Here is a 17,478-nt window from a genome sequence, read left to right on the forward strand (position 1 = left end):
CAGCAGGGCGCTAGGGCGGGAGAACGTGGCTGTGATCGTAGGTCTCCCTCCGCCCCTGGGCGATCCGTGGCAGTGCAGACAGCAGGCAAGCAGAAACCCTCCAAACACTCCCAATGAATGTTCTGCACAGCCCAAAACGGCGCTGCGGCACCCGCGATAGTGGGTGCGGCGAGCAGTCTTTGTGCGCCTAGGCTGGGGGCGTGTCAATCAGGCTGGTGAGCGGGGACACAGGGAATCCTGGTGCGTGTAGTTTCCTAGCACCTACCAGCAGGGTGCTAGGGCGGGAGAACGTGGCTGTGATCGTAGGTCTCCCTCCGCCCCTGGGCGATCCGTGGCAGTGCAGACAGCAGGCAAGCAGAAACCCTCCAAACACTCCCAATGAATGTTCTGCACCAGCCCCAAACGGCGCTGCGGCACCCGCGATAGTGGGTGCGGCGAGCAGTCTTTGTGCGCCTAGGCTGGGGGCGTGTCAATCAGGCTGGTGAGCGGGGACACAGGGAATCCTGGTGCGTGTAGTTTCCTAGCGCCTACCAGCAGGGCGCTAGGGCGGGAGAACGTGGCTGTGATCGTAGGTCTCCCTCCGCCCCTGGGCGATCCGTGGCAGTGCAGACAGCAGGCAAGCAGAAACCCTCCAAACACTCCCAATGAATGTTCTGCACCAGCCCCAAACGGCGCTGCTCATGAAATAGATTGTTCTGGTTTCAGGATTATGGCCTGCGCAGCGGCTCATGCGGTCCTGGGCAATTGGAACATATAGGCTGCGGCCAATGACTTTTTGGCACGCAGTTATCTTGAAGAAAGCCCAAGTTGTCCTCTGATTGTCCTAGAGACTCCGGCTATTGAAGAACATATATGTTCATTTCCATTACTTAATTGGATGGCTGAAATATTCATGGATGATGAAAACGAATTTCTATTGGAAGCAGTTGCAACATACGGTGCCTATACGTTGTTGGATTGAGGCGTGGCATTTTTCTGCACTTGAGAAAAAAAATATTTTTCTAATGCCTTGATGTTTTTGTTAATTTTTTGAGGTCTTATGCACACCATGGCCACTTGTGAATGTTTCTACTGAATTGGTTGCTTTTTAATTTGGATTTTCACTCCCAATTATCAAGTTTGGCAAAATTCCTGAACTTGGTTCTGTCTCATTCGAACTTGAACTCTGCGTTCTATGAATCTTGCCCCCTTTATTGTACGTTGCCAGATCAAGGGAGGGTGTAGTATGGCCGGAGGCCTGCTTTGCACGCACATTATGCAGCATGGCTTATTAGAAGTTTAAACACAATTTTACCTTTTACTGCTTTTGCACACAACACTGCATAGCTGTTTTTGTAAGTTAGCCTTCACGACGGTCTACACATGTGAAAAGGTTTTGTTTTAAACATCTCTAGGCTTACATTGTGCCCCTAGTCTGCACAGTGAGTGCTAAAGCCGTCAAGGTGATCAAAACATGTTAGCTGTTTTTCGGCATATTCGAGTAACGCTTTCTAGACAAAACAATTTGGCAGCTGTGAGCCAATTAAGATTCTGGCACCCATATTATACACACACTCGCCATGATTTCACACACGTGGAAGATTTCCGTTTCCAGGGATGCAGAGAGCCTATGCTGATCCAGATGTAGTTTACTCTTACTGAGCGGAAAGGTAATGTGGTCCCCACACAAGCCTAAGAGACCTTCTATAGTTTATGATTCATAGTTCTGTTTTCACCATCATTGTAATATGATTTCTACTTTTGTATTTTATGGAAGTGTAACCATGCTGACCATATTATTTTTAATCATACGTCTGCTTATGTTGGCTAAGGTACTGCACATGAGATGACGTTGTAAAATAAATATTTTAACCTTGCAGTGTTTCCTTTATACTCCTGTTGTGGACTGGTATGAGAGTATAACAAAAAAGTGTTCTCACTTCCCACCATTCCTGAGATGGTCCTAAGTCGCTTGTTCTAGGTTGTCTAATCATTGGTTACTTTGCTATAGGACGAAGAGCTAATGTGACACTGATGCTAGCTGGTTGGGGTTCTCTAGGTACTGAGGTGAGTTTCTGGTACACCACAATTCACTGATGTCCTGGGTCTCTGTGCACAGTTCTGTGTATGAGCAGGATCCTTGCAACAGTGGCTTTGAATGTGGTATTCATAAAAGAAACAGGTGTTAGACTTTCATTGTGTCACAGAACGCATCTTGTGAGATTTATTTTTCCCAGCATGTACTTATAATGAAGAATTGCTTAGTGTGTTATATATGAATTGGAGTCCAAAGGGATTTCTCATTCATACTGGCACTTTGGCTGAGTTCTTGCACCTGGAGGTGAGAAATGAGACCCATGTGACTCTATAGCAAAGGAGATACAATGGAGAATGCTGAATCCCCAGAGAAAGAATCACATTTATAATGATTTGGCACTCACCCACCTCTAGGATGGTATAATTAAATACTTCATCTGGCTTATTTCCTAGGGAAATGGATAATGCTGCTGTGTTTATGAGCTGGCTTTTTGCCAAGTATCCCAGAATTTACATTTCAATACAACTTTAGTATAGCATTTCCTTTCAGTCCAAGTCAGCTCAATAGCAATTCAGGTCCAGATGTACAAACATTTTGCACTGTGTTTGCTTCACAATAGTGATGCAAAGCAGCACAATGTTTAATATGAAGTTAAGTTTACGCACTGATACAAAGTTTTTACACAGCTGAAGAGTTGGTGCACCAGTTGCTGTTCGTGTAGTGTTCCAAACGCAGATTCATTTGTTCTGTTTATTTTAAAATGTCAAGTGCTGATTGTGTTGTGACATTTTCTATCTCATCATTTTTAGCACTGTTTCCGTCATTTTTGTGAATTGCTTTAGTTACACTATAGCACAGTTGTCATAATATTCAAACATGGAATATCACTTGAATGTTTGCCTTTGAAATTTGGCACCTTTGTGTATTAAATCTCCACAAGTAACATATCTGTCGTTGAAATTTCAGACACTCTCCAGAAGGAAAAAGGTATGTGAAATCGCATTAAAACAAAGGTAAGGGCAAGCACAAATCTAGTCAAGGGAGACTACTTCTGTTAAACAACTTGCCTGGAGATTGTTTATTGCCTGTCTTGCATTATTTCCTTGTCATGATGTTGGGAACTATATTTTGCTCTATAGAGGAACTATACTGCACGATGTCTCCTTTATACAAAGACAGAAGTCCCCTACACAGTAAGAAAGGCAATTCCCAATCCGCAGAGTAGCAGAAAACACCAAGATGCTCACCAACTGATTGCACTCCAATTATACGCTTCTACTCCTTTTTCAAGATCTTCAGAAATGCTAATTACGAAATGTGTCTTCTACTATAGGTTATCTGAGTAGACATATCTAAAGAATGAATTTCCAAATGACTCTAGGTTTAAAAAAAAATGAATATGAGGTTCAAAAAAGTTCGACATATTGTTTGGTATTTATTTTTGAAGCCTATTTATGTTTTTCAATGAATGTATTACTTTTCAACGACTCCAAACCAGTATAGTGCAAGGCAACTTGATGTCATATACTTAAAGAAAGATGGCCATGATTGAGTGATTTTTTAAAAAGTATAATGAGTGTGAATGTGATAGGTCAGTTTGAAATGCATAAACTATCTATGACTATGTGAAACAAAATATCTTAAAAATATGACATTTCTGAAATTTTCCCAAAATTAATTAAACACTGTCCAAATAGCTAGTGCTACCGTTTCTGATTTGTCCTTAATCTGGTTACTTTCACTATTAGCAAATGTAGAAATAAATTGCACATTCTCAAAACAAGATTAACCTTTTCATCTCTATATTTTATCTGATAGGTGATTTAATCAAAGTAAGCGGTATGTTTTTAAATTGAGCAATGATAAATAGATGATATTTTAATAAAAACTAGTGAGCTCATAATAAATAGATTTTTGTGTACACAGACAATTTCCAAAAAGAAAAAGGGGAGTGCTATGTATGGTTAATCTTTAATATGAAAGCATAGATGAATTATGATCCCTTATAGTGGTATTTTGCTGCTACTTTACAGAGTAGATCATCTATCGTAGCCTAAGCATGGAAACAGTTTTTTGTGGCATTAAAGTTAGACCTTTTACTTGCTTCTTGCTTAAAGCTCTCAACGTTTGAAATCCTTCTTGCGTGATACTCTGACTCTGGTAAATTGTCTGGAAATAGAACAACAGTTTATGAAATAAGAACAGAAATTAAAAAATAGGTTATGAGAGTTAGAAGAACACAATACACATTTTCTGTTTTCTTGCTTAATATCGTACTAAAAGTAAAGGGCACCCATTTTATATTGCTATCCTCTCCAGTCTTTACATCATTGAGATGAATTGACCTCACTTGATGAGCCCTACAGTTTACTTGTGAAGGCTTCAAATCCCACCTTTAATTAAATCAGACTCTTCCTCTTTGTGAATATATTTTCCAATTGCCAGCTGACAGGGTCTGTGAACTGTCTGTCTTAGAAATGCATTGCATATATATATTTAAAAATAAGCATTTCCATAACCTAGTACACTTGGCATTTTCAGGCTTGTTGTGCAAGACCATCTTCCTTGTCCCCTTCAGCATATAGAAGGAAAACACAGGGAGGTATAATTAGCAGTATGGAGATAATGAAACTTATTATAAACTGGCAAATGCTCCACCCTGTCACTCTTGTAATATCCTCATTCTTAGGGGTGTTTTTCATGGTTGGAAACCTTGGCCTATTGCCTGCCTGTCATTGGGCTACCTGGTAATAGTTAGCCATATTTAGAGAATAGCTGCATTTCCAAAATGCTTCTCCTCAGAAGATTCATGCGAAACATCGCTGTCCACAGAATCTAAATCCATACATGGCTCCGTACATAGGGTCAAACTCCATTTGCATTATAGACAGTTGTTTTTAATTAGCAAACTTCAACTTTTGGAGGTGTTTATTTAAATCCTAAAATTCTCATGAGCAGGTTAATTAAATTAGTTAATTACCTCTCGTTAGAGTACTCTAGCTTCAGTTTAATAATCACTCAAGAGAAGCACGGAAGAATTAGGATTTTTTTTCCAATTAGGAACAGTAGCCATCCACCAGGGAAACCCAGGCCATAGCAATTGATGAGTTATGAGGCTGTTTTATGCCACACATCAACTCAATAAATTAAGAGATGCATAGAGAATGTAATACGTATTTAATTCTTCAGATGCCTGAACCAAAATGATAATAACCAACATTGGGCATTGATGGCCATTCTCCCAGTTATTAAAAAGTACACAAGGCTAGTCGTTCATTCAACAGTGTGTGTTATATGGAGACAAGGAACTTATATTCTAGAATACCAATCTGTCTGCAGTGCCAAAGCTCAAGCTCTGTAATATTTGAATCGTCAAAGTGCAACTTCATCCATAGGACTGTAAACATGAGCAGTGTTTGAACCCATCATGAGAAACAAGGAGAACCCGCCCTCTTCTTAGGTACAAGGAATGAGTTTGTCTGGCCAAGAACATCCTAAGAGGTAAATGTTGCTGCTCCAGAAACCCTTTCCATCTTGGAAAACTATTTTTATTGACCTACAGTCATCCTGCATTGATAGTTAGTAGGTCCACCAGGAGCTGTCCAGTGCCTTAAAGTTGTTAAAATATGTGTCAAGAATGCTGTGACAATTCTCGTTCAGACTTTTCAATTTCCATCATTTTGTCCTTTCAGACTCTAGGAATTCAATATTGAGCTTTTTCCAACCTTTGCTATTTCTTTTTATAGAATGTGTGATGTTATAAAGCTGTTTAGAAATAGTAGAAAGGCCTATCCAGGAATGTTAATGAATGTTAACTGAATACTATCTCTCTGATAAATGATTTGGCACATTTCCTGCCATTCTTGTCTTGTCCTATTCTTGCTTTTTGCTTTAATATCTGAAAATCCTGTAATTGCTTACAAAATAAAAAGTAGGAAAAGATAAAAATTGGAAATTGTATACATTAAAATTTCAGATAACGGATCATACATAGAGACAACGTTCCAGACATAGTTATAGAGGCAAAAGCTATGCCGGTTTTTAGCCCGAACCTCAGTTAGAGGCGACAGAGGGGGAAATACCTTACAGCTGGTCACTGTTTATGATTCATTCTCGCACATGCTTGTTAGTCGTGACAGGAAATAGCTAAATTACTATTTTATAACTAAATCATAAGCATGTTGGGTGAATCAGCCGAGAATCTCTGGCACAATTTATTATTTACTGCTTAAGCAAAGATAGTATAAATCTCAATGTTAGGTGAACCAACCTAGAATTTCATGTACAATGTTGCTAGTTACAACTTAAGGAAAGATAATATAACATCTCAAAAAAGCATAAGGCAGACAATAATGACACAATAAAAATGTTAGATTTTTTCTTGCTGTTGTTGCTAACCATGACATTTATCTTTGTATTTCTTTTTATAGTCTGTTTTAGTACCATTTATATTTTATGTTCTAAATAAGTAGTTTATAATACATCTTTCTAAATACATTTCCTATTTCTTAGTGGCTTTGAATGTGGTATTCATAAATGATACAGGTGTTAGAGTTCCACTGTGTCCCTTAACTCATCTTGTGGGATTTATTATTCCCAGAAAGTACTTATTATGAAGAATTGCTCAGTGTTTTATATATAAATAGCGGTCCAGAGGGAGATCTAATTCATACTGGCACTTTGACTGAAATCTAGCACCGGGTGGTGAGAAATGAGACCCCTGTGACTCTATGGGAGAGGAGATACCATGGAGAATGCTGTCTCCCCAGAGAACGAATCACATTTGGAATGCTTTGGTATTCAGCCACCTCTAGGACAGATGGTATAATTAGAAACCCTAATCTGGCTTCTTCCTTTGGGTATTGGATAATGCTGCTGTGTTTATGAGCTAACTCGATTCCAAGTATCTCAAGGCTTACATTTCAATCCAACTTTAAGTATATCATTTATTTTCAGTTCAAGTCAGCTTAATAGCATTTTAGGCACATATTATAGGGCCTTTATGCCACATATCATCCCAATAAAGTAAGTGATACATAAAGAGTGTAAGAAGTATTTAATTCTTTGGTTGTCCAAAGCGAAAGGATACTAACTTACATTGGGCATTGATGGTATTCTCGCTAGTGTTGGAAAGTGGATTATTAGTAGTGGTAAATATATATCTACTACTGGCAATAAGGCCACTAACACAGACTAGGGCTCAGAATTGGTCTCATGACATTATTCCCATGTTCAACCCTGGGCAGCTTGGCTGCGATCATGCAGGCTCAATTTCAGAAACATGTTGGTAAAGCATTCAAAAACATCAATTCAGTAAATAATTAAGACACAAAAGACAATAAAAATCCAACCCCAATTTATGAAAATAGGAAGAAATGTATCTTTGAAATGGCAGCAAAGGAAAAAAAATCCAAAGTAAGGACCTGTAGATATGGTTTTTTAAAGATTTAGCACTATATAGTACATAGAAACCTTTTGCACTTATTAGGACATCTACTCTCCGTTAGCCTGGCACACAGTAAAAGTTTCAGGCCGACAGCGATGGAGCTCTGTGCAACTTCCTCTCGCGGCAGGCCTGTTACAGTTTTTACCTTCTGACTTATAAACTTTCCTGGAGCTTTTACTCTCGGGGTCCTTCGATGCTGTCTACCAGTCCATTCTTGACTTTAGTCGAGCTCCCGGTCAAACTATGATAGTCGGACCTCCAGAGCTTTTCAGTAGGACAAACCAAGGATCCAGGCCAACTCGCAGTTGAACGTGGGCACCATAACTCACGCGGTTGGTGACGTTCAAGTCTTTTACCTTAGGACTTATAACTTTTACATAGCTATTCCTGCTTTTGTCCCTCGATGCTCTTCACTAGGCCCGGTTTGGTCAGGATTTGTCGGCCTGCATTCCAGGGAGCTTCTGGTCAAACTCCGGAAGTCGGAAGCTTTTCAGTGGGACGAACCAGCATGGCAGGCCAGCTCGTGGCTGAAGGTTGCTGGCTTGTCTGGTCAAGTCGAGTTGGTCCACTTATGGAGCTTTTTCCAAAGTTGCTCCAAACTTCTGTAAACTTCTGGAACTTTTTCCTAAAGTTAATTTTGGGGTTCCAAAGTGTCTAAAACACAATCCAAGGGTTTGGAATCCCCAAGATGGTCCTTGAAAATGTGGAACTTCAGTTCCTGCAATCTACTTGGGATTCTTAGTGGTGATGATGCATGTGAACTCTGTTAACCTGCAGCTTGCAGGGAGTCCACTCTTTATTCCTCTTGAAGCAAGTTAGTCCCTCAGGGCTGTAGTTACAAATTGTGCACCAGACGCAGTCAGTCAGAGTGTAGGGCTGGTTTGTCCAAATAAAACTTCCAACATGTACCCTTCTTCTTCTCTTGTTTCAAGCAGCAGCTCTGAGAAGTTCTGCCCCTCTCAGATACTTATTCAGTGTTCAATCAGGAGGGCACTCCTGTCCAATGAGGTGCAGAGCAACATCCCAGAGCATGACCCTTTCCTCCAAACTGTGCCACAATGGTGTAGGAAAGTAGGATCTGCTTCTTATGGTCACCCCACTTTTTGCTTGATGTTATACTGTTTTTGACTAGTGTGCCTGGGATCCTGCTACTCAGGACCCTAGACTAACTGCGTTCTACCTAAAATGTTATACCATTTACTTAGGTACACTCCAAATTGGATGCTGGGGTACCCTTGTCAGAACCCTAGTATATGGTACACATGTAGCCAGGGCAAAGGTACCCCAGAGGCCTCTCATGGGCTGAAGCATGTATTATGCCACTCATGAGAGGCCATATAAAATGGAACTACAGGTCTTCCACTGCAGTGTGTGTAAGCTGGTGTTGTATGGAGTTTTAGGATCCGAGTAAATTTGCCAATATATAGGTACAATCACATTGCCCTAATATAGGCATACAAATCATTCCCTTATTTAGACATAGCCAATGCAAACCAAATACAGGCATGGCTACTTCCACCTGTATCAAAACGTCTTTCTTGGAAAATCGGCTTAAGCAGTCAGGGACCTTACCTTGCCTGAATTTTGATTTGTCCAAGAACTCATGTACATTACAAAGAACTACTGTTCCCTTGGGGTTCTTTCCTGATGTTATTATGTCCGACTTTACGTCAAACTAGACACCTTCAAGGTATAAATATGCCTTCACTTGCTCTAGCAAGACACGGTGGTTTGGAGCAGTTCGACTATCTACTTGCCCGACGCAGCTCGCTACAGCAAGTGCCGAAGGAAGTCGACCCTCGAGCTGACACACTGATAGAAAGGCTGCATTTCTCTCAGCAAGAATCCAGCTCCAGTATTTCCAAGCTCCCTTTGTGGGGTGTTGGGAAATCGAGTCCCGAGACTGAGATACCAGACATTCTTCATTCTAAAATAAAGGTATGGAGTTGATTAGAACCTAGAGAAACCTTGGATAGATTCTTGGCAAAGGAAACTAAACCTAGGCTACACCACACTTACTCGTTCCTGCGTACTAGGCTTAGGTTAGGTACATTAAGCTAGGCGTATTTTAGAAGCACCAGTTGAGTACTTTTAGCCCTTGCTATTTATGTATGTATTTATATATATGGTTTAGAAACCATACAATGCTCTTACAGTATTATTTTATAATATTGTTCTCGCTGTACGCATTATACTTTGCAGTCTGCATTACGATTGTAGCAGTTCACTTTACGTGCATGAGAAAGACGACTGTTCAATAAAACCTTTTATTGAAAACGCCTGTCTCTCTATTTCTCTGCACCTCTGTAGAAATGAAGCATGCACGAGTGACAGAGTGAAATACTTATCTATTGTTTCCGCGACTCTAGAAATACTTTTCTTATTCTTGGGAAACACAGTTGTCATGTTTATGCGGTTGTCAGTAACTAATACCTTCTTGTGAATTTGAGAAAGTTTCAAGTGACCTCTCAGCAAGCTGGCATTCACTATTAAGTTTAATATATTCGATAGAGACCTAGTTGATCTCAGTCCTACGTCTAATCTATAGAATATATTATTGCAATGCACAGAGCCTATTGAGAATATAGGAACTACACTACATGGCGCCCGACGTTTGGTAAGGCACTAATTTAATGCTAGATACTAAAGTAACTCAGTCGTGCTTTTCTCAAAGACCCCTTTTTTCCATAAAAATACTCCAATAGACGTCTGGAGTGGGTAAAAGGATAAAATATCCGCCATAACTGACTAGGACGAAAATCCTATGTATTAGCTTTTGGTTTTTTTCAACGTTGAAGGATACAGTGTTCCAAAATATTGTGCATCTTATCTTTGTTTCCATGAAACTTTCTCTGCAACTTTCATTAAACAATGACCGGAGACAACAATAACGCAACCGGTAAAGCTGCATCCCTACCCGGATGAGACGTTACAGGGTCCATCAAGATGACTTGGATGCTATAATCATCCCAGAAAATTCAAGGAAAGCTATCACTATAAAACTTATAACAAATGGCCTATCATCAAGAGGTGGTAGGGTAATTTTTGTGATAGAGGCATACGAATATCGGCAGACATAGGTATTCTATTCATGGCTTATCTTCCCTGAAGCCAACTCAGTAACACATGTGTTTCACTTCTATAAAGTAGAGTAACATCCAACGGAATACGTTCCTTTCGAGGATATTGAAATTCCACTTACTTACCAAGAGCAAGCACTCTGGTTTAATGGCGCCCTACACCATCAAAATCACATTAACAGGCTCGGTCCACTAGGTAGACCAGGAGCAACATGGCCGTTACTAGCCAGCTATACACCACATCCTGACATTGAAGAAATGTCGGGTGAATAACTATTAGTTCAACTAAAACAACTAATAAAAATACATAGACAATGAGTTCAATATGTCATGCGGACTCTAACAGTCCAACCTCCTATAAGGATTCCACAACACACCACTTACCAGAGGAACACAAAAAAATCACACCACAGACTACACAAGCAGTCATTGGTAAATTACCTGCAAAAGCGGAACAAATTCCATTCTAGATAGCTCAAAAAATTACTCAAAACGAGGCAGTATTTCCTGATGCTACCCCTCATGAGAAACACAGAATTTTAACAATCTGTTTACCAATGGGGATTGCACCACACCTGGAAGACTGCGACACTTGGGGTACAGTCTTTGCTGCAATCAACACAAAAACACATGGTGTTCCGTCTATGGCGGTAATACCAGATGTCCTGAAACAGATTCAAAATGAATACGGGGCAGAGCCTGCTTTAAATCTAGGTATGAAATTACTGAAAGATGTCAAACAGGTCTCAACAATAATATTAGCTAATATTAAAGGTAAAGCAGCATCTGTGGCGATCCACCAAAAGTTAAGAGAATTTGATGTAACCGAGCAGCCTCAAGAACTAGCCAGAATAATTGAAAAATCCTATGAAGAACTAGGTAGAGACAGTTTGGGTGGTAAACCAGCAAAACAGAACACTAAACAGACTTCTAAAGAGAATCATTCTCAATCCCGAAGTAGGTCTCCTCAAAAGGAGCCCTCTGAAAGGAGGTATAACCTCAGTAATAGGGATAATTTGAGAAAACCTGATAGATATTAAGATAATGATACACGTTTCTCTCGTACCTTTCAGACTTCATCACAGAAATCGGAAAGAAGAGGGCGATCATAAAAAAAGGAAGAACGCGTGAAGTCCAAAGATGATCAACACGTTTCAAAAAATAAGAAACTCAATTCACCAAAAAGAAGGTAGCAGGTATAAAAATCAGACATGCCGAGGATCCTGAGGACACAACTCAAGAACGGGGAGTGTGCTCAGACAATGTTAGACAGCGCAGCAGAAGTAACCGTAGCTCGCAAGATCTTGAAGGTTCCTCTGGAGACAGTGGACTTGAATGAGTACATCCAAGTTGAAACTGCTGATACCAGGGTTAGTGTCCCGCACAAGCTATTTGAAATAACACTCCGGATGGAGGGGGACATTACTAGAAAAATAAGAGCCCTCTTTTGGGAGACGCTCTCTAAGGGTTATGACATTCTTTTAGCTGAACAAGACTGGCCACCTGAATTTGTCAGGGAATGCCCACATGGTGGAAGACATCATTATGCCAGCCTTCTCCGACCATATTCCGATTCATAAAAAATGCACATATGCCAGAAAATGGGCAGTCGCCCAGGCACCTTCATTATATAAAAATCATTTGGGATGGGATGAGGATTTTCATCAACATAAAATCCAGTTAAAAACTCAACCAACTGCAAAAAGGCAGTACCCAGTTAAGCAAGAAGCAAAAAAACAGGTCACGGATATTTTAGATCAACTTGAAAGCCAAGGGGTGAATGAAACATGCACCTGGTCAATGAGCAGTCCTTTGTTTCCTGTATCCAAACCAGACAATACATATTGTCTAGCTTTGGATTACAGACATCTAAACTCTTGTTACAAAACATTTGCAGTACAAAATGTACACACTGCAGCACTAATGAATAACATTGCGCGTAAAAAATATAAAACAACATTAGATATTTCTAACGGTTTCTTCTGTCAAAATATTGCACCAGAAAGCAGGTATTTGACCGCTTTCTCAATCATGGGGAAACAGCATCAGTTCTGTCGTCTCCCCAGGGATTCGAGAATAGTCCAGAGTTATTTTCAGCCAGAGTAACAGAGTCACAACAAACGTATGATGATGAAGCATTATCGTATGTCGATGACATCTACTTAAAAGACGATGACTTGGAAAGGCACTTGAACACCATAATACTTGGCTTCGCCTCTAAAGGGTACAAATTCAATTTTAAAAAATCACGAATTGCCCACCTCAACGTCCTGTTTCTAGGATATGAATTATCAAGTGAAGGCAAAAGCCTGGCAGCAAACTTCCTAAAGAAATGTGCGCTGCTCCAACCTCAAAAAACGCTGAAAAAATTACAGTCAATTCTAGGTTTCCTACATTTTTGAAGAACTTACATTCCAAATTACGCAGAAAGGGTTAAACCTCTCTATGAATTAATCAAACTGGAATTTCAAACAAATTAATTGGACTCAAACACACAAACACATTTTGCATTCAGTACAAACAGACATGTTAGCAACCACACATTTACAAACACGCGTAAATATACGCAACTGAGTAATCCGAATCATTCCAGGAAGATGCGGATTCACGTACTTAACCTTTAATGTAGGGTAAAAAGTACCAATTGCTTATAAGTCACACTTGTACACACAAGCAGAAATGAAATTCACTTCTACAGAGAAAATTCTGACAACGGTTCAAAATGCAGTAGCAAAAGAGAGAGCCCTTGCAGAAGGAAAACGCATAATGGTCGTTACTCCTGTACCTGCTTTAGAAGCAGTAACAAAAGCAAGCATTCCAATGCAAAGGCTTTCCATCCTATATGGATACAATGGGTAATTCTCTTGCTGCAACAGACGTTGAATATGTTTTTGACCCCGACTTGAAAGCACAAGAATTTCTACAATATGAACAAGAATGTCCTCTGCCTATTGAGATTCTGCCTCTAGAACAGTACGGTTGTATAATTTATACAGACGGATCAGCACAACCGGCAATTCGGGGTAAACAAGCTTATAGTGCTGCATGTGCGATAGTTAAAGGTCGCTGGCACGATGGTAAACTCCGAACTATGGTCACAAAAACACAATCTCTCGGAGATTGTACAGCTCAGCGAGCTGAACTACAGGCTTTCAAGATGGCGCTCAAAAATACAGATCGCGAATTCCCCACACTCATAGGTGTGATTCCTATTATTGCGTTCAATATTATAATGAATACTTGCAGAACTTGATTGAAAACGATTTCAAATATGTAAAAGGTGGCACAATCGAGCATAAATTGCCTTGGGAACAAGTAGTTCAGTTACGAAAAGAACTACAAAAAGCTCACGTGATCCATACACTGAGTCATCAACATTGGCTGACTAAGCCGCGAAGGCAGCTGTGCAAACGTTCAAAAACGAAAATAGACTAAATATTGGTAGCTGTCAATGCGACAAGCAAAGGCAGGGGTGCAGCGTTACCTCAAAACTATCCACTGAAATATTCATACATAATTGATGCAAACTCCGTTCCTTTTGCTCTAATTCCTGGAGTGGGGGATAGAGTAATTCCAAACAGGAAACATAGGGTAGCTTTGATAAATAAAGCACATTTGGGAGAGGGTCTGATACATCAGGGAAGCTCTAAATCTATACTAGAATTAAAAGAGAAGTACTGGTGGCCAGGGATGAATGGTCACATTCACACATTTGCAATTAATTGCCATGACTGCAACAGAGATCGCAGCAGAGACCGCCGCCAGATGCATGACTACAGTGTAGCCAGCCCTGTACAGACACCATTGTTAGACAGCATTAGACTATCTACACAGACGTCCCTATGGACAAATGCGGTCCCACAAATATTAAGACGAGACTTATTTGGATGTGGGCCCAGCGCTTGGCTGATGCCTGAACTGTTATAAAAGATTTGCGAGTCCTTATCGGCATATACGCAGTCGGCACGCTCCATTCTGACCAGGGTCCTGCGTTTAGCTCAAAAGTTTACAAAGAGGCCATGGCCAATCTGGTTGTTGCATTGCGGTATTCTAGTCAATTCCACCCTGAGGGAAATTTGGTTGTGGAGAGAAATAAACGGGACATAAAGCAATCTATAACAGCTAGGGTACTAGGTTGGGGTGACGGGTGGGTCAAACATCTAATAAGTGTCCAACGTTGTCTTAATAATCTGCTAAGAAGTTCTCTAGGGGGAACTACTCCATATGAAATCCTGTTTGGAACTACAATGATTGTCCAGGACCTTGATTGTCACACTTCAGTGGTAGAACAAAAACCTTTGATATCAAAGACCGTTTGGATGTTTTGCGGAACTTAAATGAAACAAGAAAAAGTCAAAGCAACGTATTCCTGAAGCCAATGACCACTGAAGAAAAAACACCCATCCCAGCAAGGTCTGCCTGGATTCCAAAGATTGGGGATCTAGTCAGAGAAAAGATCGCTAACAAGAAGGAATTTGGGCCTTCATACAGACAACCAGTACCTGTGCTAGCAATCCACGGATCGAGAACAGTACTGCTGCTGCCCCTTGCTGGAAGAAAGGAGAACAGGTTTGTATCTATCAACCTGGTAAAACCACATCATGTAGCCGATCATAAGTAGAAGGCCAAGTGGACTCCAAAGATGTAGCAGACGCCCGAATCTGGCTACAATCCAAGAGGTTCAAACTCAGAGACTGACAACATTTGAAGACTCTGCAGCACAGAACAAAGGACTATGTAACAAAGCCATGGAACTTGTGCCTCTTGAGACCCAAATAACAGTTTGTCAAGAAACACCTGTCTACAATGATTTAGCATCTGAGTATACTAATATGACAAGTGATCAAGTGATTCCAGCTATTTCATCGAATCCGGAAGCAATCCCTGCAATTGACAGAACTGCCTCTGGCTACTTCATTTACTATGATACGTTTTCTGAGGATCCAAGTGAAACTGAAACTCAGCCAGCTGAAAAGACTTTCAAAAAACAGATAACAGATCTCTTGCAACAACTGGAAAAAATATACCTGGTTTCACCGTGGGTTGAAGTATGGATTATCTTAGGTGTACTTTTCCTTCTACTTTGGTTGACTCTGGTATTTACCTTGGGAATGCTGATCAATGGAAAATATAGTACAAATGACACAGTAAGAAAGAACATCAACTTACTGTTCAAACCACACAAATCATCCCATCGTGAACAAAGAGACTTGTCAGCAGTAAACATCACAGCCATTCCTATACCAGGTGGTATAGCTTGGGACAGAACGGAATATGACATTCTTGGTCCGGCAGGGCTGTTGAAGATTCTACACCAATTCAAGGTTTCCTTGAGTGATTTTGTTTCTCCCAGCACATTTTCTGATGATTGGGACTTTGAAACTGGTAATTATATGATGTCAGCCTTAGAAATGTCTGCAAAATTTACAAATCATGAATACTTAGAAGGTTCATCAGATTAGGAACAAATGTACTGTTATAATCACTATGGTCATCATTTCTTGCATAGATCTTCAAACTCTAGAAATGTTTTCACCTATAATCAAAGGGAACATTGTCCAACGCCACCAAAAAATAGCTCTGAAACATTTTATGACAAATTTCCGTACTTTTCAGGCTTTAATATTTCCAAACCAGAATATTTTTTCTTTAAAAATGTTAATAGGACAAATACAAAGCAAATTTATTCTGCGGCCTTTTAGGCTCAGCTGTCTACATTAGGTTTTGACTTTTGTAAAGACACCATTGAGGCAAAAACTGTCTGGAGCACAAAAGACTGGCAGGTGCAAGGCTTAGCAGCTTTATTTTGAGCCTGCATTATCCCAGAACAAATGTTGTTTTTAAATGACACTGTTCAACAGACTTCTTGTCTTAGATTAGCTAAGATAAAAGATTTAAACAAACTGTTAGTACTTACACCTACATCTGATGGAAGTAACACTTTAGAGGGGGTGGTTGACGTAAAAACTATTTCACTTAACAACAGAACCGATCCTGATTGGAAAAAATGGTTAATCTGGCCCACAGACAAAAACAACTGTCAAGATAGATTCCTGAATAAAACACAAGGGTTTACATTTACTAGGCCAGATCCAAGATATGTCCAGAGACAACATACAGGGATAGCAACATCTTACAGTGTGGGAAAACTGTGCCTTGAGTGACTACAAAAATCTACACTGACAGAAGTAAAACAACATTTATGTTTACTTAAAGATGGCGTTGATTTAAGGGACTTCTTACAAGGACCTGCGAAACCGCATCATAAACGTTTTATATACGCCGGTATCTATGCCATATATAATGAAGCATAGAAAACAACACAAGTAGAGACTGCAGAACGAATACGAGAAATTGATCGTATTAATTTAGAGAAATCACTCTCTGTTGTTGACAATGGGTTAACGACCCTGTCATCCAGAACATATTCTTTGGACAGCATAGTATCCTCTGCCATTGACATAATGGAACAGGACTTGGTCATGTTACAGCATGGTCAGCCACAATTGCGTTCTAGAATGCTTTTGGGCTAGACATTACAAAATCTTCATCTGGCTATGTGCCTTGGCGTCTAAACAACACCAGGTTGTTGTTTTCTAAATTTAACCTTACAGATAAACAAATCACTTTGGCACAGAGAGGGGCAGACTACACGGTGCTGAGCATTGAAAAACTGGAAAGATTACCATTAACTGTTTCTGAGAAGCCAGCGACAGAATGGATAATACATGGTACAATCACTCTGCCTGTGACGATTTTCCATTTTCAGCATTGTTTAAAACATATACCAGCGGGCGTATATGAAAGGTTGGGTAAAGAATACATCAAGACATGCTGAGATTTACCGTATATACACAAATGTTGAAGTGGGGGAAAAGAAGTGTTTCTTAGTGGTACAAATTGTGAAAACACACTAAGTGGTTTAGTCTTATGTC

At 40.1% G+C, this 17,478-nt stretch overlaps 1 protein-coding gene across 1 annotated transcript in view; it reads left to right on the forward strand.

Moving 5' to 3' along the window:
- LOC147710094 (erythroid membrane-associated protein-like) overlaps positions 1 to 17,478 on the forward strand; it is a 205,561-nt gene that overhangs the window by 25,493 nt on the left and 162,590 nt on the right. The window contains exon 2 of the mRNA XM_086919314.1: positions 2,984 to 3,004. Within this exon, the coding sequence (XP_086775440.1) occupies positions 2,984 to 3,004 (21 nt within the window). The remainder of the gene's footprint in view (positions 1 to 2,983; positions 3,005 to 17,478) is intronic.

The sequence above is a fragment of the Lissotriton vulgaris genome, chromosome 5 (assembly GCF_964263255.1).
Source record: "Lissotriton vulgaris chromosome 5, aLisVul1.2, whole genome shotgun sequence".
Lineage (NCBI taxonomy): Eukaryota > Metazoa > Chordata > Amphibia > Caudata > Salamandridae > Lissotriton > Lissotriton vulgaris.